General features: G+C 41.1%; 2 protein-coding genes and 1 long non-coding RNA gene across 3 annotated transcripts; 2 read left to right on the forward strand and 1 right to left on the reverse strand.

The window, feature by feature from the left end:
* Nucleotides 1-338: 338 nt before the first annotated feature.
* Nucleotides 339-10171, forward strand: pfkma (phosphofructokinase, muscle a). Its single transcript, XM_026367391.1, has 21 exons — nucleotides 339-422; nucleotides 1401-1474; nucleotides 2034-2111; nucleotides 3481-3670; nucleotides 3808-3973; nucleotides 4183-4336; nucleotides 4430-4525; nucleotides 4616-4708; nucleotides 4808-4933; nucleotides 5031-5095; nucleotides 5303-5366; nucleotides 5477-5623; nucleotides 6529-6599; nucleotides 6712-6799; nucleotides 6922-7074; nucleotides 7163-7327; nucleotides 7503-7564; nucleotides 7972-8083; nucleotides 8196-8295; nucleotides 8775-8880; nucleotides 8969-10171. Exons 1-21 carry the CDS (start codon nucleotides 371-373, stop codon nucleotides 9108-9110), a joined length of 2304 nt encoding a protein of 767 aa, XP_026223176.1. The 5' UTR covers nucleotides 339-370; the 3' UTR covers nucleotides 9111-10171.
* Nucleotides 10172-10269: 98 nt separating this feature from the next.
* On the reverse strand, nucleotides 10270-11658 carry LOC113167055. Its single transcript, XR_003299255.1, has 3 exons — nucleotides 11308-11658; nucleotides 10646-10711; nucleotides 10270-10358 (listed from the first exon to the last, which is right to left on the reverse strand). It is a non-coding gene; the product is annotated as an uncharacterized LOC113167055 (long non-coding RNA).
* LOC113167053 (la-related protein 4) lies at nucleotides 11650-23817 on the forward strand. The gene is made up of 16 exons (XM_026367390.1): nucleotides 11650-12201; nucleotides 14356-14473; nucleotides 14669-14827; nucleotides 16374-16458; nucleotides 16557-16693; nucleotides 16781-16884; nucleotides 16967-17077; nucleotides 17170-17223; nucleotides 17321-17527; nucleotides 17958-18061; nucleotides 19777-20007; nucleotides 20128-20182; nucleotides 20292-20450; nucleotides 20539-20678; nucleotides 20782-20986; nucleotides 21321-23817. Exons 1-16 carry the CDS (start codon nucleotides 12085-12087, stop codon nucleotides 21711-21713), a joined length of 2379 nt encoding a protein of 792 aa, XP_026223175.1. The 5' UTR covers nucleotides 11650-12084; the 3' UTR covers nucleotides 21714-23817.

Raw genomic sequence — 23817 nt, forward strand, 5'->3', positions numbered from 1 at the left:
CAAAATAAACAAAACAGTGACACATTTTGTTGCCATCAATGGTTTGCTGTCATCTTAGAGTCATGCGTGTTGTACTTTCCTTTCTGTAACTGTCTGCTGCAGGTGGTTGCAGGGCCTGATGTATATTTAGTAGAGTTGTGTGAATGACGGGTGGGGGGTGTCAGTGGGAGGGGGCTTGGGGCAGGATTGGGAACAGTAGTCTATAAAGCCTGTCCTTCACTTGTTCCTCCCCTGAGAAGCAGAGGGTGATTTAGGAGCAGCCACACTCTGCTCTTTCTCCTTTACTTTTTCCCTCCTTGTTGCACCTACCTGTCTCCGTTCCACTGGAAACATGTCCAAGAATCCCCACCCAACCATCGACCCCACAAAGATGGGGCTCGGACGCTCCATTGCTGTGCTGACGTCAGGAGGAGACGCCCAAGGTAGGGATGAAAAAGACTTGCTGCAGTCTTATCACTTCGACTTGTTTAAATCAAACGGAAAATGAGTCTTCAGGGAGGAACGTCATCTTCACTTCTGGACTCTAAATCCCAACTTTCTGCAGAAGCACTGGCCTCTTCTTCTTAAGACGCCAGTAAAGTATCATGTTAATGCTCTGACTGTGTGACATCCTAAGTAAGAGCCAAAGAACAGAAAGGGCAAGCAACATTTTTCCGAGTGTCACAGCTGAAAGCCAGCTGTCAGAGGATGATGGATGTTTAGCTATAAGTCCTATCTGAGCTCATGAGCACGAGAAGTAATATTAAGTTTCAAAACTCTTGCCGCTACAATTGTGTTGCAACCAAAGATGAAAAACTTTATAAATCAAGTTTTATACATGGAGTTCTTTAAGACAAAATGGACACTGGCGTGTTTTTCTATAGTTAAAATGTGACATTAAATTTCTACAATACTGTATATGAAACTTTTACAATTACTCTGTGGCTCATATTTATCTTAAATGAACTCTGCAGTGTTTAAACCTGACTCTAATCCTTTGTACAGAGGCTTTATCTGCCCCTTGTCGTCCTCCCGCTTTCCCTTATTTCACTTCTTTGAGGCTAATTTTAGTGGCAGTGACCTTTTTCTGGTATGGAGGAGAGAAAGGCCTTCACCAGCTGCTGTCTGGTGAAACAAGAGCTGCAACATGCCAACTCACCACAACACATCCTCACGCTTTGGCCTTTAGTGTAGCAGACATCAGAGAGGGCGATAGAGAGGGAGACACAGGACATAGGGCCCCATAACCTCAACTTCTGTCCTTTGCATACAGTTATTTCTGTCCCATCTGTTTTGCACAGGTCAAGTTGCTTAAAGGTTAAGACGGGTCTAAAAAGTCATGTGATGGGACGTGTACGGTCGGATCCGACACCGACATTGTGTGGCGTTGTGTGTAAATTAGTGTCATTTGTGTTTCTCAGGCATGAACGCTGCTGTCAGAGCCACAGTCAGAGTTGGTCTCTACACTGGAGCCAAAGTCTACTTTGTTCATGAGGTACAGATGCTATTGTTGTGCTTCAGGCAGTGTTCTGATCATTCACTTTAGTAAAGGTCAATGACACAGTGTCAGGAAAGCAGCGTTGAAATACTTTAGACTTTTACTAAACTCGTGGTTTTAATAATACTTGAATAAAAGTACAAAAGTGATGCTTTAAAGCAAAAGGCCTCATTAATCAGGAGGATCCAAATGAGATTAATATTCTTTATATCCTATTGGATTATTATTATTTATTTCATTTATGAGAATTACAGTTATTAACATTACATTAACATTGGTGCATTAATGAGCCCATTGCTTTATTTTTTGCAGCAGTTTGTAAAGATTGGAGTCATTTTCATTAGATACTGCTCCTGGGTTGTTTGTGAAATTCCACTGTTAATGTAATAATTTTAAAAGATTCATTATAATTTAAGTAAGTGAAAAGTAAATTTCCTCTAAATTAGAGCAGAGTAAAAGTAGAGCGTGAAAGAAAATGGGAATGATGAAGTAAAGTACATGAAGGCTGTACATACAGTAGGTACAATACTTAATTAAATGAACTGTGTGGATGCAGGGTTACCAGGGCCTGGTGGATGGAGGAGACAACATTCGCCCCGCCACGTGGGAGAGCGTGTCCATGATGCTTCAACTGGTGAGTGACGATGTGCAGCCGAGTAAACGCACACAGAAACACACAGAAACACACATTGCAACCCACGGGAACTTTGTGTATATTATGGACATATACACAAACATATATAAACATGAAGACAGATGAAAAAGGCCTAAATGTGACAAAGGTTTGGTTCATTTATGTGAATATGTTAATTGGGGCCAGGTCACCTGAAAAACTAATAAATAAAATCAACCCTACATTTTATAGATTTCTTTAAGATTTGTCACTTTACTTAACTATTTTTTAAGCATGAAATTCATTTAATTTAATTTTTTTCTTACTGGGTAACATGGCTTCATAGACATCAGTGCTCCTTAGCTAAACTGTTAACAGATAAAGAGAAAAATAATTCATTGTATTTCATTAGCACCAGTTCTTTCCATAACAGCCGTCTGTCACCAGTGAACAGACAGAAATACCGTTAGGGGCTGAAGTAACTTCTCAAATGTGGCTGATCACCTGAGAGTTTTCGATCAAGTCGAAGACATCGATCAGTACATTCACATCACCACACCGCAACAAATGAGGCGAAGGCGTCATTGTTTTTTGTGAGAACAATAGCAGCAGTTTGTCTGTCCAGAAATAATGTAGAAAGTAGCCTCAACAAAAACGGTTAACAGTGAGGTTTGTGGTTTACACCAGAGTAACAGGCACATTTAGTTCTGCGCTGTACTGAAACCATGTACTAAAAGCAGGCGTGTGGCTCTAGACGGTCTCTGTACAGAAAGACATATTGTTTCTGTTTTCAGTGTTATGACCAACACAAATCAAACTTTATCTCCACTGTACTGAGGTGGCAGCAGAAAGGTTGATATCTCAAAGACTTCTAAATAAAGAGAAACCATCTGTCTGCATTCACGTGACTGGACTTACTGTAAGTGGGAGGATGTATTATTTGTCATTTGAGTAAATTGACTCATCAACCTTTTACACACCCTCTACAGTTGAAACCAAGAGCTTCACACACGCTCTGGTGATACCAAACCACCACCCAGGGGCTCCTGTAACTGAAGGCTGATGGAGATCCTTTCCTTTCTGCCATCTCAGTTGTCTAACTAGAGCAGCCTGACAGTGGAGGAAACATGACAGGCTAGGATTTATGAAGTGAGAGAAGTGAGTGCCTCGGCACATGTCTACAGTATCACCTTAAAGGTGCCAAAGTCATTTCCTCACTGAGTTCAAGGCGTCTTTAATGAGTCGCTGCAAAGCGGCTCTGATGCACAACTCATATTAAAGCACTAATATTAGATATCGGTCATAACAAACTGGATGGAGTCAAACATGAGTGATTAGGACATTATGAGAAGATGGTTGTGTATCAGTGGCTCTCCTCTTCACATCTTAGGGAGGTACTGTCATTGGCAGTGCCCGCTGCAAGGACTTCAGAGCCAGGGAAGGTCGAATGAAGGCGGCCTGCAACCTGGTGAAGCTGGGCATCACCAACCTGTGCGTGATCGGAGGCGATGGCAGTTTGACTGGAGCCAACCAGTTCAGGACTGAGTGGAGCGGACTGCTGGTGGACCTGGTCAAAGCTGGTGAGGGCATTTATTGAAAAATCTGATCCACGTCGAGGGGTGCTTGGCAGCTGGACAACAACAATTTCCCAAAGGGATCAATAAAGTATGATGTCATCATTATTATTATTATTATTATGTATACGTTTTTTCTGCAGGTAAGATCACAGAAGAAGAGGCTAAGAAATCCTCCCACCTGAACATTGTTGGCATGGTCGGCTCCATCGACAACGACTTCTGTGGCACCGATATGACCATTGGTACTGACTCCGCCCTGCACCGCATCATTGAGGTGGTGGACGCCATCGCAACAACTGCACAGAGGTCAGACATAATTGTATAAACCTTAATGGTTACACGGAGCGGTCATAAAAGTTTCTGTGTCACAGGTTTGCAAATTTAGTCTGTGATTGTGTACACGCAGATGTCTAAATGTTTAGGATTAATCTGATATTTTAGATTTTAACTAGAATACAGTGAATAAATAATAGTTACATCCTAAATTCTACAAAATGTTTTGTGTTTATCTGCAGCCACCAGAGGACCTTCATACTGGAAGTGATGGGCAGACACTGTGGGTACCTGGCCCTGGTGACGGCTCTGGCCTGTGGTGCAGACTGGGTGTTTATTCCAGAGATGCCACCAGATGACGGCTGGGAGAACCACTTGTGCAGGAGGCTGGCAGACGTATGTCTTCATCTGCAGATGCCTGCTAACGCTGTCCCATTACAAGTGCAGGTTGCACCAATGCATTTTTATTTCTTCTGATGAATATTTCAGCAAAGGGCTCGAGGTTGTCGCCTGAATGTGATCATTGTGGCTGAGGGTGCGATGTCCAGAGATGGCAAACCGATTACATCTGACCAGATCAAAAAGGCACGTTATTACTGATAACGTCAGTTAGAGGAAATCCTGCATCAGCAGAGACAATATGACAAACTAACAGATTCATTTATTTGTCCTCAGCTGGTGACTGACAGGCTCAGCTTTGACACTCGCACCACTGTTCTTGGACATGTACAGAGAGGTGGCACCCCCTCGGCCTTCGACAGAATCCTGGTAAGTATCTCTGCCAGTGGACAGTGATTCACCAGTCTTCACACACACACACACACACACCTAAGGATCTTACTGTGTGTGTCTGTGTGTGTGGTCCAGGGCAGCAGGATGGGTGTAGAGGCAGTGATGGCACTGCTGGAGGCCACTCCGGACACTCCTGCCTGCGTGGTCAGCCTGTCTGGGAACCACGCTGTCAGACTGCCGCTCATGGAGTGTGTCCAAGTGGTACGTCAACATATTTACAACTCAGCATTAATACCAGGTTTCATTTACTGTGCTGTAGTATTTTTTGAAGAGCATGCCCTGACTCTTTCATTTACAGACCAAAGATGTGACTGCTGCCATGGCCGAGGGCAGATTTGAGGATGCTATCAAGCTCAGAGGAAAGTAAGTGTGTTCCTCTTATATGTTGCATGATTCAACTGACTCATCAAACCTAATAAGTGCAACATGTAGTACTACAGAGTCTGACCTGCCTGACTCAAAAACGTAGAGCTCGAGACATTAAAAAATAAAGGATGAATTTTTTTAATTTTGCTGGTGACGTACTGTAGCTGTGAACAATCAGCACTCTGCTGTATTTTTGATGTGCAGGAGTTTCGAGAACAACTGGAACACATACACACTGCTGGCTCACATCAACCCCCCTGATGTAAAGGTAAGGACCATGCATTTACTGAGCCAGACTCTAACCACTGATGAGGAGAAATAAGGAGTTAATGAGTTAACGATTTGCACTACCTCCATCTCTCCATCTCTTTTTGCCAGAGTAACATCAATGTGGCCGTCATGAACGTTGGAGCTCCCTGTGCTGGGATGAACGCCGCTGTCCGTGCAGCTGTCAGGATGGGCCTCATCCAAGGTCACAACATGTTGGCTGTTCATGATGGCTTTGACGGTCTAGCTCAAGGACAGGTAACCATACAGTTCCCCACTGCAGATCTCCTTCTGTTAGGATTCAACAAAGTTATCTTTGTCATTTTAAATCAAAAGATCAGATCTTTACATGTCGTGGTTTAAGAGTTATCAGTCCAAATGTAATATTTCTTATGACTGTGGCTGCAAAATTAGAAGTTGCATGTTCCTAAACGCCCACAAATTTACAAATGAAAATGTTGCTGCAGTTTTAAATATTGCATGTCTTGGTAAGTAACCAACAAATGTGCAACAAATGTGTAAAACAGAGGATTGTGGAAATGGGTTAGGGTTACAAAAGGTAATCGAAAACAGTTGACAGCAGGCCGATGTCACTGAAAGAGGAGAATAAATGTCACTATGATCATTCAAGAAAATAAATAAGTAGAGACAATAAGAACCAAAGCAAAACCAGACTAGAAAAGAACATAAAAATATAGCTGAGAAGAACAAAAGAGCAAAAGAAAAAAGTACAGAACATGAACCAAACTAAAGAACCACAATCTGACAACTGTAACGTTTTTATTACAATTAATGCAAAGGTGATAGCGTATGAATTAGTAATACTGGATACATAAACATACTAAATAAACATTGATTATAAAACTTTACTGGGCAAAAATAGACCTTCTCAGTGTTTCTTATGATCACTTCTATTTATTAATTAGCAAATACAGTTTTATAAAATAACACCTCATAGTTGCTATGAGCAATTATAACTGTGCAAAAGTAGAACCCCAGAGATTTAACTAGATTTTACATGTGTACCTAATAAAGTGGCCAGCGAGTGTATCTATATACAGTGTTAATCGGTTTTATGATATTAGTTTCCCAATAATCATGTATGTGTGTGTTTTAGTGTTTGATTTTGAAAGTCTTCACTTAGTTATTTTGTCTCACTGCAGGTTGAACCCATCACCTGGACGTCAGTAAGTGGCTGGACTGGAAAGGGGGGCTCAGTGCTGGGCACCAAGAGGTAAAACATTAACTGTTATTCTGCTTCTTTTTATGGGTGCTGACTTATTGTAAAGGAAAAACAGCTTTTGTCAGAAGTTTTCTGTTGTGTTATTTGTTTGATTTTCTTAAAGAACTCTTCCTGCTAAAATACTGGAGGACATCAGTTTGAACATTGCCAAGTTTAACATCCACGCTTTGGTGATCATTGGTGGATTTGAGGTAAGCCAAAGCACTGTTTCTATCAGCCTCCATGATAAACTCTGCAGTCACATGAAAGTGTGAATTCTGACCTGTTTTAGAAACTCTCAAACAAACTAGCATCCATTCTCCCTCTGCTGCAGGCCTACATGGGGGGCCTGGAGCTGGTTCAGGCAAGAGAGAAATATGAGGAGATGTGCATTCCCATGGTGGTTATTCCCGCCACTGTCTCCAACAATGTCCCCGGCTCTGACTTCAGCATCGGAGCTGACACTGCCCTCAACACTATCACCTCTGTCAGTGCTCTAACAGCAGATACACACATTTACTTCATGTACGAAACAATCAGGAGCTAAACACACATTTTGTGTTATTTCTTTTCAGACGTGTGACAGAATCAAACAGTCTGCAGCAGGGACCAAGCGCCGAGTTTTCATCGTTGAGACTATGGGTGGATACTGTGGCTACTTGGCCACCATGGCTGGTCTGGCTGCTGGGGCTGATGCTGCCTACATCTTTGAAGAAAAGATCGCCATTAAAGACCTGGAGGTGAAGTGTGCAGTGGTGACATGTTCATCGAGTTTATTGAGTTAAAAGTATCATCAAACTAAAAAGAAAATCACTGATGGATGTTGCGCAGGAGCCTGTGCTTTTCTTTTGCAGTCACTATTTTTAGGATTTTCTGATGTGATCTAAATGTGTGGTTTGTGAATTTGTTTTACAGATGAACGTGGTGCATCTTGTGGAAAAGATGAAGACTACAGTCAAGAGAGGTTTGATCCTCAGGTAGGTTTTCTTCACTGATGGCGCAGGCGTGCAGCCCTAAGAAGTGAGTTACCTCAGTTAGCCTACAAAAGCAAAAAGCAGCTACTACATATTTAGTCAAAACTGACTTGACCTTTTTGTATCTAGCTGATCATAGAAAATATAACACCATCAAATGTGCAATTTTGGGAGGAAAATGCTTCACTAGTTCTGTAGTTACTTTTGTAAAGTAGTAACCAGTACTCTGGATAAATGCTTCTAAATTACATAAACTGTCCTCTGGGAACGATGTGTGTCTACAAGACACAACATCTTATGGATTATCTCCTAAGACTATGTCACAGTAGGAAGAGTTTGGGTGTAGACAATTAATTTAGTAGCTTTCCAGATAGCAGCACAATGATCTGTCACTGTCCATTCTGCATTAGGAATGAAAACTGTAATGCCAACTACACCACTGACTTTATCTTCAACCTGTACTCAGAGGAGGGCAAAGGCATTTTCGACTGTCGTAAGAACGTCCTCGGACACATGCAGCAGGTCTCTTCACGTGATCAAAAATACTAAAAATAAAAAGCAACATATTTTCTCCTCGCTCCTCTTCATTACACTGTAATTGTTGATAAACCTGTCTGTCCTCTATGGTTTCCAGGGTGGCACTCCAACGCCCTTCGACCGAAACTTTGGCACAAAGATGGGTGCCAAGTCTGTTCTGTGGATAACTGACAAACTCAAGCAGTGCTACAGACATGGTACGCTGACACATGATGACAAATTACATATATTCAAGTGCTGAACCTATAATTCACTTGAGTCACTTGAACTCTTCATTTTATTCTTCTTATTTATTCTTAAACTCAAAATTTAATTTCAGAAAGATTCATTGTACTCAACGACATTTGTCTAACACATATAGTTACTAGTAACTTTTCAGATTAACACAACATGTGATCATCTTATACAATATGCTGCATTGTTGTTGTATTAAATTACCTTTAATCCACATTGAAACATTAGACTAAATCCTATTTACACATTAATGCATCAGTGAGTACTTCAATGATATATGATAATATAACCCTGACAGGTATCATTGCTCTGAATACCAGCTACTTTTGATACTTTAAGCACATTGATTTTCCAGTGTGGCTGTCAACAATAATTATAAATACTGTGTGGTCCTATAATTTTATTATTATGTGTTAAACGGCACATTAACTTTGTCCTTTAGGTCGCATCTTTGCTAACACACCAGACTCTGCCTGTGTGCTGGGCATGAGGAAGAGGGCACTCACTTTCCAGCCTCTTGCTGACTTGAAGGGAGACACAGACTTTGAGTAAGACACATATTTTTCAATATGTATTTCACTGGACAACACTGACGAGTGAAATGGTGAATTTGACTGATTGCTCTGTTTGCTGCAGGCATCGTATCCCAAAGACTCAGTGGTGGCTGAAGATCCGGCCCATCATGAAGATCTTGGCCAAGTACGACATCAAACTGGACACATCTGAACGCACCGACATGGAGCATGTGATCAAGAAGAGGAGCCCTCTCGGGATGTAGACTTAGTCTGCTCCCAAGGAGGACAACGTATCTGTTCCTGTCCACGTGCTTTGGTTCCTGTCTTAATCTTAACGTTTGCTTACTTATAGTACTCTTCGCTGCTGTTTTGTTGCTCTTCCAAGTCTCAAAAACTCTGTGAATAAATTTTGCAGAAGATAAAAGATTTTGAGAAACAGATTAATTATATATTTAAAAAGTTGGATTATTGGTCATTTTTGTTAAATGGAGATGAATTAAGCAGAATGTGAATTGTCCTGAATATTTTACGTGCATGACAAACATTATATTTTTCTGAGTATCCTTGAGGTGGTTGAAGTAACACAATGACTGGACTTGGACTGAACTTACCTTAAAAATACTCCACTACAAGTCATAGTATCACGTTTTGACTACATTTTCATTCAGTCATTTGGCAGACGCTTTTATCCAAATGACTTACAAGTGAGATACAAGGTACAAAGGGAGGCGGGGTAAATGTAAGCTGACCCTCCAGCTAACCCCTACTGGAGGTAGGCCACAGCTGTGATTCAAACCCCTTGTCTCATGTACGGAGGACAGCGATCTTAGCACTACACTATCCAGCCACCCCAGTACCACTGGGGTACACTGAGTACAACTAAAATGCTGTATTCAAGTTGAAGTCCTAAGTACATTCATTATTAAATACTATTAAACCTGATGCTATTGAAAACATGAATATCCAAGGCCAGACAAGCCAAAAATGTATTTATTTTATAAAAATGTATCCTTTCATTGTTAGTAATCAAAAAGTCACAGGGAACTACATTCAAATGAAACTAAATGTTTTAAAATAACAACATACTTATTATAAATTAATTTCACATATGCCCCATAAAGTGTAAACTTACCTTCAAATGTTAATTAATGAAAATATGTCATAATTAATAATAAAAAAGCAACAAAACTCTCTGATACTATAATGATGTGGTGTGGAACAAAAACAGCTGCTAGGGTAGGTACCATAAAGTACTGAGTGGTGGTTAATCCATAATAATTCATCATTTATTTGTTAATGGTATTTTGCATTAAGAATCTGAAAAGTAAGCAAGAGCGGAAACTGTTGAATATGTGTAATAGAGTAAAACGTAAAATGGAAATACTCACGTAAAGTACATGTACCTCAATAATATTTACCTTCGTGGGTAAATGTGCCTCACGGTTCTCGAGGTGGTAGGATTTCTCTTGTGGTTGCTGCTGTGAATCAGTAGATCAAACACATCATGATGCCTGTGATCACAAATAAAAACCTCAATGTCTGAATTATAACATTCTCCATTCACAACAAGTTTTCTTTATTGTGAAGTGATTAACTATGCAGCTATTTTATCTACTACACAGATAATCCAATAAGACGTCCTGTCTTGAACAACCTCTTGGGTTTACTTAAAGTGTCTTCTGTGCCTTATCATATGTTTCTGATTGCATCTCAAGTGGGACAAAAAGTGATTACATCACAGCTTTGAGGTGACAGGTCCATTCATTAAACCTGATGGTAATCGCTTCATGAGCCTTACCATGGTAGCAAGGTATTAACTCTGCCTAAGGATGTCTGCTGCTTTATAAAAAAGGAGCTTGTGTACCTGTAGAAAAGAATAAGTCACATATTCGCCACGTTAATGTTACACACAATATTTGCAAATAGGCAGAAACAATCCCTTTTTTGATACTACTGGGCACAAAAAACACTGTACTGACATATGTACAGTAGTCAAATGTTTTAGACACTTCAGGCGTTTAGGGTTATTATCCACCACACAGTACCACAAGAAAGGTCTCTGATTATTTTAAAAATTAATTCTGCAGCATAATATCAGCCAGACACACAGTCCAAGTCATAAAGAACAAAGAGACAAGAGACAAGGAGACAAATGGTGTGGCTCCAACATAACCCTGATCTTAACATGATAGATTTGGTTTGAGATTATGATAAAAACCTACATTAAAAACTACTTACTCATGTAGTAAAGAGAATCAGCTCTGATGCAGATACAAATATTATTCTGATTTAAAATTGTTGGTGTTAATTACTGTTTTTGTAAGCTAACTTATAAAAATATATATATTTCTGGTATTAGTTTTGGAAGTATCCTCACTTTACATTTACTGCCCAAACATTTTGAACAATAGTACATAAACAACATAAGAGAAAAATATAATATCTTAATTATATACTTACAGACTTTCATTGCTTTTTTGCTTTATTTTGCTTGATTATTCTGTACAAATGTTTGAAACTGCTGAATAGGAATTTATTATTCTAACAATAGTATATTATAGTTTTATAGACTCTAGATTAAAAGTAGTTAAATTAATTGACCTTTAATCTTTCAAAATACAGCTAGAAACCATACAATAAATAGAAGTTATAAATACTAGTACACACTGACTTAATCTTCGGTAAATAAAGATAAGTTAAAAACTTCAGGACTGATAAAAACACTGTTCAACTCTTCAGCGTGGATCCGGAAAAGGAAGCTGTTAGTTCAGAGGTCACCGAGAACTCGCGGTGGCAGCCGGGACGTCGGTGGACTGTGTGCCTGCGCTCAGGAAGGTGCGTGTCCCCAGTGTCCGCTCCGGTCGCCCGGTTTGGAATGCGCCTCACGAACCCGGTGTGTGCTGAAATATTAGGTGTAACACCAGCGGAGACTGAGGCCTAAAGAAGAGTGATGGTTGGGCTTCGCTTGTACAACTAGTATCTTCAGCGTACAGGTTTGATTCATTGAGCTAGCTGTCGTTAGCCCGCTCCGTTGATTCATAGCACGCTAAGTGGCTAATCACAGCTGCTAGCCGGCTAGCTGCTAGTGAGCTAGTTTAAGTGAGCTGCTGACCAATCCAGTCGAACAGGAGCGAACCAGACTGACTGCTGAGCCCAGCCGGTGTTTCGCAGAGAGGAGGTGGTGGCAGGTGGGGGCCGGGAGAACGCGACGGGGTGGAAGTGAGTCAGGAGCGGCTGATGAGTTCAGACCAGAGCGGAGAGCCGCCGCTGCTGCAGGAGGAGGCTGATCCGGGACCGACGACCGGTGGGAAGGACGAGGCTCCGCTGGGGAGCGAGGGAGGGACGGGCGGCATGGTGAGTGAGGCCTGCTTTAGCTGGCGAGCTAACTGGCTAAGCGACTGCCGTTAGCACAGTACGCCCCCCTCTGCGTGAGCAGCGATATTCAGCTTTAATTAACACATACAAGTCACGTTTAACAGCACTAAGTTACAGCCCGACATTGACTCTTTGACTACTAGCGTGATCACTTTATTAAAGCCTTTAATGCAAAAGTAAAACTATGAATCGGTCTCAAACAGCACATATGGCAGCACTTGGACGACTGTTAAGGTTACAGGCTGTAATTTTATACACACATCTCCACTGCAGCTCCTTCACACAGCTAGCCGACGCTAGCTTAGCCACTGTCACCAGCAAGCTCATTAAGTAGTTTGCTGAGTAATCATTAGCCTATAAGTTAGGTTATGACATAGCTGTAGACCGACGGCACTGCTATGCGGAGCTGAGAAAATGGATTTAGTAGTTTTCAGTCAGTAGGTGACTTATAAATCGATTATTGGGCGATGGATGAACGTTCATTCGCTGTTATCTGTTAGCTAATCACGCTGCTAGCTAACCTAGCTAGCGCACTGACATGCGTTGCAAATACCTGGCCTGTGCTGCGCAGCGCAGTCAGCTGATATTACTTGGCATCAACGGCCTGTAACACCGAAGCTTTGTAGCCATGTGGTAGGTTGCACAGCCCATAAATGTTCACGCTCTTATGAATGACACTGGGGCTTAATCGTGTGGCACATTTCATGTCTGTGTAATTGAAGGAGTGAAGTGTCTCCAGTCATACTGTGACCTGCAGCTGTTCTTGTCAGGCCCAGTTCTTTTGCAGAAAAAGGGGTGGATCTATTTGCAGGTGGAGAGTGACAATGTCAAAAGAAGAAGCTGGTGAATTTGACAGTCACTGGTTTCAATGTTGTCAAAATAGTTGTCCCCCACTCACCTTTGAATAAACCTACAATCCAGTTTGTTCACAGCAGTATCTGTATGCCTTAATAAGTACAGTATGTGGTCTATTCTTGGCTACATATCTTTGCAGGGTCAGGATTTCTCCTGCCAGTCCACAGCCCTTTTCAATATGGAGAATCAAAGTCCACCCTTAAATAATGTGCATCAAAAATAGAAGTATACACTAATGGTTATTTTAAATTGTTTTATGTAGTTTTAGTCACTCCAGAATGACTCCAGACATTTTGCTTACTCACAGCTTTTATAATCATTCATCTCTAACATGGTAACATGGTAACAGCCTCTATTGTACACAGGTGATCACAGCCCCAATGTGGTCACATTTCTATTGTAAGTGTCTGGTTTCTAATTACATGCCTTGGAGGCCCAATGGTATGCAGGTGTTCCCGCCATTGTAAGACTGCACCAGGTGATTTCATTCAGTGCCCCCACCATGTAAGGTTGAAGTAATACATAAAATCAGCATCCGTGTATTTAATTTATTGACAATCAAGCGACCTGATTGTCAATAAATGCATCTAAATCCTGTGCACCTACAAATTATTGAGGATTGATTGATTGATTACTTTGGAGTGCCACTTTTTCCCTGACTCTATTCAAAACAACACAGAAGATGGTGTTCTTAAGGACACAGCCCCTGGCCAGCTGTATTTGAGTGCACCTGTTACTACTTGATGAACTCACTCGTTACACACGTGTCTAATCCTCTTTGAGTGTTTTCTGCAGTGTTTTAAGTGCGTTGTTTGCTCTAGAAGAGTGATGATTACATCAGAATACTTGCCATTAGACCAATAGGTGTTTTTTTTCCCATGTCCGCTGCTTTAATTATATTAACTTATGTTATGCTCAGGTTTCCACTGGTTCTTGCATTCTTATTCAGTGTTAGTTTTATTCACTAAAGATACATAGTACTTAATGCTCAGTGCTTAATACTGGATATAAAAAGTAACTCGGTGTGTACATATAGATTTGTTTCAACAGCTCACATTCATCAAATTTCCATTAACTCTGCCAGTATTCAAGGATCAAGACATTTCGATCAGTTATGAGATGTAAGGTTATTCTGTGAGAATACCATACATCATACTTCACACAACAGCTTTGTAAAGCTGTAGATGATGAAATGTTTGGTCCAGCTAAAATACAAACTTCACTCTGCTTTAATGTTGATGTGAATTGAACTCCTGATCCTGCTGTTTCTCATTGAAGGTCACCTCTAAGGGCGCCGGTTTGAACCCAAATGCCAAGGTATGGCAGGAGATGCCTGTGGCCCCCAGCGAGGCTGTTACCAACAGCCCTCACTGGCCCCCCTCAGACATCAGTGAGGGTGAGATATGCTTATGTCAACCAGGTTAAATGCCCACCAGAACAGTTGTAATTTATTTTTCTTAAAAACACTTTGTTTAAAAACTGGATGCATGTTTTTGATGTTTAAACTTAAGCTCTGGTTTTATAGCTAAACATGAAAACGAGGCTGCGACCTGCTGTCGGTTCTGAACGAGACTCTTTACCTTGTTCGCAGGTTATTCTGAGCCTTCGTCTGCTGGGTGCAAGCAGTACACTGTGGGATTCACAGCCCTGGATGACAGCAGCTCCACAGCAACAGCTGAGATAGCAGTAAATGGAATGGACCCTCCAGAGTTGGGCTTTTCCCCTGCTGAGTCCACCACAGGGACCTCAGGTCAGTCATATCGCATGCAGTCCTCTCCACACGCCAAATGTGGTTGCAGCTAAGAATTTTCCAATATGGCTATTAATTTTTAGTGATAAAATAATAATTGGTAGGACATAAAAGTTAGACTGTCATCTAATCTGGTATCCACTGTTTAAATGCAGCCCTGTTCTTCGAGTATTGCCTCTTAAATCTGATTTCCATTTGAGTACTTCAGGTCTGCACGACCTTGTGGGTAAAATAGAAATAACACTTTAAATGGAGATCACAATTTTTATGATTCTTGAGTAATAAATTTGTTTTTTATACATTTTGAATTGATTGCTGTTTATTACAACAAAACCAACCATATGGTCATTACCGAAATTTGACTGTATGATAAACATAAACCACTAGTCTGCTCTTAATTATAACACTTCTTTCTGTGTGTGCCTGTGAATGAATAAGGCAGTCGCTTCTGCTGAAAAATTGTGATCAGTTTGAAAAATGCAATCAGCATTTGTGTCTCAGTCATTGATAAGTGATCCGAGAGTTTGTTTTAATGTCTGCACCCTGTAATGCATTCCCATCATTAGTTGATGGTAGCACTTACTCTGATGCAGTAGGTCTCCTTGCTAGTATAAACATGAGAGAATTGCTGCCATGTAAGAGTGAGACTGAATAGTCTGACTTGAGATTGTGATCAAACAAGTAACAATTGTGCAACACCTACACCAGCCTCTAGGTTTTCATACCAGCTGAACATCTGAACATCATCAGGTGATTTCACTGAGTGTTAAACAATGGGTAGAGACACATGGTTCAGCTTAACTTTATTGCCCCCAAAAGAAATGTCTTTCTTCCAGAGAAACTTAGAACACACACACACACACACACACACACACACACACACACGATGTTTGGCCACACCTAACATATACAGTTATTTGTATATCATTTACCTCATATATAAAGCCTGTGTTTGACTTGAGGATAATGAACACATGTCCAGGCCTTGTTTGACCTGTCCAGACTGGTTGTCACCCCTCACAAAGTTCTTAAAAGCCTCAAACTCCTAAAGCACGTCTTAAACTACCCACAATGCAACACAGTTGCATCTGTTCTGTGTATCCAGCATGTTTTACACACTGCATCAAGCGTTTGCATGCAGGCCTTTACTTATACATTTGAAGTCTTTAATCTCTGATGTCATTAGTGCTATCTTTTTAGACTTTGGAGCCTCAACATTACAGTCACTAGAGCCAAGAGATGCTCATTAAGTAATACCTCTATTATAGTGTCAGAAACGGCATCATAAAAATGGACCTTAAGGTAGAACAGTTGTTTTGGATTGTTCATTGTACTTAATTAGGTGTTGGCCACTTTAAGGTCACCTGTACTGAGAGTGTAAATTTCACCTCTCATATCTAATCTGAGTGGCAAGCTGGTCAAGTGACTAAACCAAATATGGGTTTAATCCTTTGTCACGGTTTCAGAAAGATTTATGTGACAGATGACCTTAATAAAAGCATGTTGACACGTTTCTTACTGCTGACATTTTGTTGTTTGCTTTCAGTGGATTCCAAAACAGAAGAACAGCCGATCTCTACTGAGAGTTTACGAGAGTCTCTGAAGAAAGAGCTGGAGTTTTACTTCTCCAGGTAAAGGGCCACCACAGAAACCACCTGTAATAACACAATTTGTTTAAATACGTTTAAGAGAAGGACTAATCTACTTGCTTTGTCTTTTTATGTTTTAGAGAAAACCTCTCGAAAGATTTATACTTGATGTCCCAGATGGACAGTGATCAGTTTGTCCCTATTTGGACAATAGCCAGCATGGAGGGCATCAAGGCCCTCACCACTGACATGGACCTCATCTTAGATGTATTGAGATGTAAGTGAAATATTGATGGTGCACATTAAAACAATTTGCATAAATCTGTGATTTGTCAAAATGTAAATATGTGGACTTTTCCCTCAGCCTCTCCTATGGTACAAGTGGATGAGAAGGGGGAGAAGGTGCGTCCAAATCACAAGCGGTGCATTATCATTCTGAGGGAGGTCCCTGAAACCACACCTGTTGAGGTGAAGACAACTTGGAAATAAACAGTTTTATTAAATTGTTAATATTTACTTCAAGTGTGAGACAAGTGTTTGTTACTTACAGGAAGTTGAGTCACTGTTCAAAAATGACGACTGTCCAAAGGTGATAAGTGTCGAGTTTGCACATAACAACAACTGGTACATCACATTCCAATCAGACACGGATGCCCAGCAGGTACTGTCAAATTCAAATTTCACTTCTCACACTGTCTAAAGTGTCAGTTTGAAATGTCATGCATTATTTCCTCTCTGGTTCTGCTCCACCAGGCCTACAAGTACTTGAGGGAGGAAGTCAAGACATTTCAGGGAAAACCCATCATGGTAGGTAAAAAACAGTCATTTCAGAAAAGAGCAGCTTGTCGAGTTCTTGTCTTCATTTGACACATTTTCCCCCCCCACCCTTTTTTCCCCCCTACAGGCCAGGATAAAGGCCATCAACACATTCTTTGCGAAGAATGGCTACCGTAGCATGGACAGCAGTCTGTACGCACAGCAGTCCCAGAACCAGTCCCAGTACAGCTCTCCACTGTACATGCAGCACGTCTACCCCCAGCAGTACCAAGTCTACGGCATCGTACCTCCCACTTGGACGCCTTCGCCCACACCATATTTTGAAACTCCTCTGGTGAGACACATTGTACTTGCGCTATTATTCAGTTACACAGATCTAATCAGGAATTCACCCTTCATGCTCCTTGGTTGAAAACTTTACAGCTGCAGTTGATAAGGTCGCTGTGCTTAATCTGTGTCCAATATGTAAATCTAACGCAAGAAAATAGCCTCGCCCCCATTACCTTAAAAAATAAAAATAAATAAATAAATTAAAAACTGCAGTTACTTGTTAGTCATCACCACCTTGTTTGTGGTGTTAAGCATATGGAGTGAACTCTTACAATTTGCATTGTCACATAAACAATATTCTGCATAACAAGTTTGGTTAAAATATTCAGTGTTATTCTACATCCAGGGCAAACAGTTTAATTTTTTATAGCTACAGAGTAAATAACTTAAGACATTTTTATAAGAACTGCCTTTTCCCCACCCTACTCCCACAGGCACCGTTTCCCAATAGTAGCTTTGTGAATGGATTTGGCTCCGCGGGACACTACAAAACTGGTTCAAGTTCTCTCAATATCACTCGCCCATTCAACAGAAACCGGTAAGAACTTTAACATACGCTCTTTGTTTTGTGTTTTGCTGTTTTAATAGTTTTGACCTACGTCTGCTATTTGCATAAAATATTCAAATTAAAATGTTTTACCACTTGTGTCACTGTTTACATGAAGTGAAATGGCGAACATCGACTCCTCTACTGTTAAGTTTTGTCTATATAATGTAACCCCATCAGGGAAATGTTCCTCACCCCCTGTCTTCTTACTGTCCCTACAGTGTCCCCCTCTATTCAAGAAAGAATGTAATAAATGCCTTCAGGTACCACTGCTATACTGTATAATAAGCTTCATCACTACCCTCATCTCTTACCATGCTGCAGTAGCAAATGACTAAATCCATAACCGGGCCCATGCCTTCTGCCAGTACAGAATTTTATAGCCATAATCCTTTCTGTCAGTGTGATAAATGTTTGTTGCCAGGTAATGGACGTCCTGGATTTGTCATGTCATTTGATAAATGTAGGCTTGCCTACTTAATGGCAGCAGCTGCCATTTGATTTCTGCACATTTGTTTTTTCCAGTTATCTCCACCTTGGCTTCAAAATATCCTCTTTGCATTTACATTATGTCGTGTAACAGTTTCTTCCCATCACAACTAACATCAGTTTTATTTGGTCATTGTGGTTCTTTTGTTTTATTGCTGCTTTCTTCGCCAGTGATTGTACAGTATGACCATATGCTGACATTTAAACAATAGTCTTTAGTCAATGACAGACTGCCAAGTTTATGTCAAGTTAAAAGCTTGACAAAGAAAAGTACCTTACCTGTACTATTCTCATGTCAGACCTGGTGATGAGATCATGATGCGCATAGAGGGAGACCAGGGGGTGAAGTAACTGGCTGCGGTTCTTTTTCATCCTCATCTCTCCCTCTCTTGGCTTTTATTTCTCTCTATTTCTCTCTATTTCTCCCTTCCAAAGTCAGGAGCTTCATTCCCATCCCAATGAGCGTTCAGATTATGAGATCTGAGGGTCAAAGACTCATGAAAAGACGAGTCGCTGTAAAACGTGCTGCTGTGTCTTGGACAAACCACATTTGTGTCAGTGTCATTTCTGGTGGATTAACATATTAGCAGCCAGTTTAGGTCTCACATGGGCATTGTCACCTCTACTCGGAGAGTACGGGATGTTGTCAGAACATGTGAGCACAACAGTAACATCCCCTGCATGTCTGCACATTTACCCCGAGGACACAGCATGTTGTCTTACGCCTCCAGCAAATTGTGGTGCCACCAGTGTTTTCTTTATCTGAAAATTGTTGAGGGACCTCAAACAAAAATACAGTTTAAAATATGTTTAATGTAGCCTGTTCAAATCACTATATAATAATCACTGACTATAGTGCAGCAAACAGACTTTACAGTGGTAACAGACCCTAAATTGCATTTGTGTAAGTTTAGCTGCTGAACATTTTCCGAAGCATTAAGATGTTAAGAGCACATATTTAGATATAGATATTTTAAAGAAAATTGGGAGGTGTCACATTGTTTTGGGTTTTTTTTTTTTGTTTGTTTTTTGTATTTTTGGGTTGGGTTGTGCCTTGTTTAGGAAAAACTATCAGTATAGTCAATGAAGTCATTGCCAACAAAATGTTTTGCAGGAAACACTGGTTGCTAGTATGTCTTGTGCTTTCCTTTGTTTTATTTATTTATTTATTTCTAAAACAAATTTTGCTCATCTCCACCTGTTCCCTATTGCAACAGAAACCACGTAAAGCCTCAGGTGAGGACAAGCGAAGTGAGCCCCGCATCAATAACCCCAGTCCCCCTGGAGAGTCTCACTGGACTGAGAAGCCCGCAGCCTCCTGTTGTGGCCTCTGCTACAACCACTAACCCAGTCTCAACGGCCTCTGACCTGAGCATCGCATTCTCACATCTCTCCTCTTCTTCCTCTTTGGAGCCCGGTGATGACAGCACCATGGCTGGACGTGGAAGGTAAACCTGCTGTACCACTTACTGTCTGATTGGTGCCTCAGAACTGCTATTTATAGGCTCTGATTTCATCAGTGACACTTGACTGAGCCACTGTTGAAAGATCATTTATATGTATTGCAGAAGAAGCACAACCTACAGAGGAACGCGGAGAAGGCGGGAAGATGACCGGATTATGGTAAATGGCAATTTCATGTTTTTATGCAGCTTCTCTGTACTTATCTTGTATTTAAAGCACGGACCATCACATAATTGATTGTGTCTCCGTCTCCAATTTGTTCTTTCAGAGGCCTGTACCGCTAGCAGAGATCAAGGTTTCTCCACCTAAGTTTGATCTGGCTGCCACCAATTTCCCCCCTTTGCCTGGCTGTGTGGTCAGTACACAAGGAGAGCCAGTTCTAGAAAACCGGATGTCAGATGTTGTACGCGGTTTGTACAGGGAAAAGGTAAGAAGCTGAAACTATAGCTTTCTCTGTAGCTCATGGATATACTGCACTCAGCTTGGCTTAGTATATGGCTCCTTTCTTTTTACAGGCAGAACAAACCAATAAAGAAGCCACTGTGAGTTCAAGCTCAGTCCAAGCCACAGTTACAGAGGAGCCTGTAGCTGCATCAAGTCCTGCCCCGGCAGCAACAAAATCTGCTACACAACCACTTGGATCCTCAGTCCCTGGGTATAACCTCCATGATCATTACAAATCAGGATTGTTTTGTACTCAAATAGCCATGTTGAACTTGAAATGTTAACGTGGATGTGTGAAATGCTCGTTCTGACAGCGTCCCTCGTCAGGAGAAGAGAGTTGACCGACCTGAGATCCCGACTTCAAAAGCGGCCCCACGCACACCTGTTCAGACCACCGTCAACCCCCCCTCCTCTACACAGCCTGTGCCCAGCTCCAGGCCACAGCCCTCTGCTGCCTCCACGCCAGCAACACCCAGTATGCCTGCCCCTGCTACAGCCACTATTCCCACACCTGCACAGGTGAGAATCTGGTTCTTGGCAGTGACAACCAAGACTTAACCATAGTCATGATCCTGATGATGAGATCTTTTGCGCATAGAGGGAGATGAGGTAGTGGAATTACTGGCTTTGGTTGTCTCCCTCCTCTCTGTTACTCTTTTATTTCTGTCTGTTTTTTCTCTCTCTCTCTCTTTCACTGCTCTTTCCTACCATAAGTCCAGAACATTCACTCCTACCCCAATGAGCGTTAAGATTATGAGATCTGAGGGTTTGGCAAGCAAAAAGTCAGTATGTGTGACTGTGCGACATGTTTTACAATTGTGCTTTTTTCTTTTTTCCCCCTGCACTGGTTCAGGAGCCACGTAAGCTCAGCTATGCAGAGGTGTGCCAACGACCTCCCAAGGACCCTCCACCTGCAGCCCCTGCCCCAGCATCTGCTGGCACTGTGTCAGGCCAGCCATTACGTGAGTTGCGTGTGAACAAGGCTGATGAACCGGGATCTAGCAGCAGTCCAGGAGACAAGCAAGAGAAAGGCCATGACAGAGAGGGGGGGTGGGAATGCAAGGAAAGCCGGCCACCACGTGAGCGTGACTCTCAAGGCTACTACCGCAGCAACGGCCCCAGAGGCACTGCAGGCCTCAAGTTCCGGGACCAGAGGCGCTCTGCTCCAGCCAGGCGCAGCTCCCCCCAGGGAGCCTACAGGCACACTGGCAAAGAGCAGAATATTCCACCAGTATCGCCAAAGTAAAAACTTTGATATGAATAGAAAAAAGATGTATGAATATATACATGGATATATATAATTATATAAAAATGATTAACATAAAAGCAACAACATTATGGTAGCCACCTTCCCCCCTGGAACTTGTCGAATGAAAAGCTTTTCAAATGACAATAAGAACAGGACATCCAGGACTAATGAGCAAAATGACACCTGAAGAACTTTGACGAGTGATTTGAAAAGGAAACAAAAATGTTTGATCTCCAGCATTATGCTTAAGTGCGATTTATCCGGAGGTATTTCATTGATGCTCTGCTAGGGAGAAGTGGGATGCTGGGCCCTGTAAATGGCCCTCTACCTTATTTTGATTTTAAAGAATAGATGTTGGTCTGCAAGAACAATATGCACAAGAAGAAAAGAAAATGCATAAATGTCATGTACATATACAAAGATATCACTAACACGCAATGAGACATCAGTTTTTTTCCCTTGTGTGCTTTAGAGTTGCAAGTTTGACTGAAGGGTTGACTGATGTCTGTGAATGCATTGATTGTCAAATGATGCTTCAGTGTACTGTTGCACTGATGTAATGCAATGGATGATTTTTTCATTTTTACATCAGAGATTCAGAATCATTGTCCTGAGCTGGACAGTGTGGTCTTCTAATGTATATTAATGAAACGTGTTCTATGGTGGTATTTTGATCCTGGTTCATGATTGGATTCAATTGTATCAGTCAAATATTAGAAACTGTTGATTTACACCACAGTCAGATGTGTGGTTTTGTTTAAAGCCAAAATCGACTTTGGGGTGATCACTGGCCATTAGCCATGGTGAACCAACTAGCCTGGTCCAAAGCTTTTCATGTCAAATTTTATTTCTGCTGAAACATTTTGGAGCATACCCACTCCAGTGGATTCAGATTATTGTCCTGTTGATAATCAGTCATGTTCTTTGTTTACATGCTTGTTTGTTTGGGTAGTAGGGTTTTTCATAAAAAAGTGGCAGAAAGAATAGGTTAATGGTAAGATTTGACTGTTCAGTTGCGCCCGATGGTTTAGGTGAGGTTTGGCTTTTACTACATCATCACAGGATATCCAGGTTAACCTTATATCTGTGAATTGTTCTTGAAGACATAGTGTCAAACATAGAGGAGTTAGCTAAGGACGATAGCTACACAATATTGGGCAGCCAGGTCATGGGTGTAAAAGAGAATTTGAACATTATCATGTGCTACGTGCCAGCTGCCTACGATCATGTAGGCAGGTGTGGTAGGATACAGTTTTGTTTTTTGTCTTGGAAACTTTTGGCGCAGTGAAACTGGATTTTGAAGAAGCTGTAGCGGTGTAGTTGCCTATGCTATATTGTAATAACCCTTCACTAGAAATGTCTGTGGGAGAATGTAATTGTTCTAGTACTGAATTTACAGGGGAATGCTTTTGACAGCAGGTATCAGCCAGATTGTTTTGTGCTTTTTAGGGTGAGTTTGCTGGTTTGTTTTTTGTTGTTTGTTTATTTGTTTGTTTCTTTTCTTTCTTTCTTTTTTTTTTTAATTTGAAAAAAAAAAAAGTCTGACTTAGAATTTGAAGTTTGACTCACTGTATGTATTGCTTTCTAAATTTATTTATTTTAATTCTGATGCGCAACGCTTTTCTCCCAATCTTGGTAGGCTGGTTTCCCCAAAGTTGTGTGAAATCGCATTGGCAAAATAAAATCGCGCATATGACATTGATATACTGTGTGAGATGTCAGCTGAGAGAAAATACTTGATGCATTGACTTTGGGTTTAGTAATGCAGTAAACGAGTAACCAATCACTGGGGCTGTAATTTCTTTTTCATTAATGAGTATGAGCAGCTAGTGATTTAGTCTAAATAATAAATGCACTAACTTGTTTTTAACATGAATCTTACTCATGAGTAATGTGAAATCATTTTAGATGTGTATGGTTGCTGTTGACAGGCTTGCAAATACCTACAGGAATTGCTTCCTCCCTCCATATGTTTTGATTATTTTCTGTTAATTTGGGTTGGGGTGGCAAAAGGAAATATAGTAATGGATTAACCAAGTGTTTGAGACACAATCCTAGAACTGTATGAAATGTCACCAAAAATAAATTATTTTGATTTGGC

This window comes from Anabas testudineus, chromosome 7 (genome assembly GCF_900324465.2).
Source record: "Anabas testudineus chromosome 7, fAnaTes1.2, whole genome shotgun sequence".
In the NCBI taxonomy this organism is placed as follows: Eukaryota; Metazoa; Chordata; class Actinopteri; order Anabantiformes; family Anabantidae; genus Anabas; species Anabas testudineus.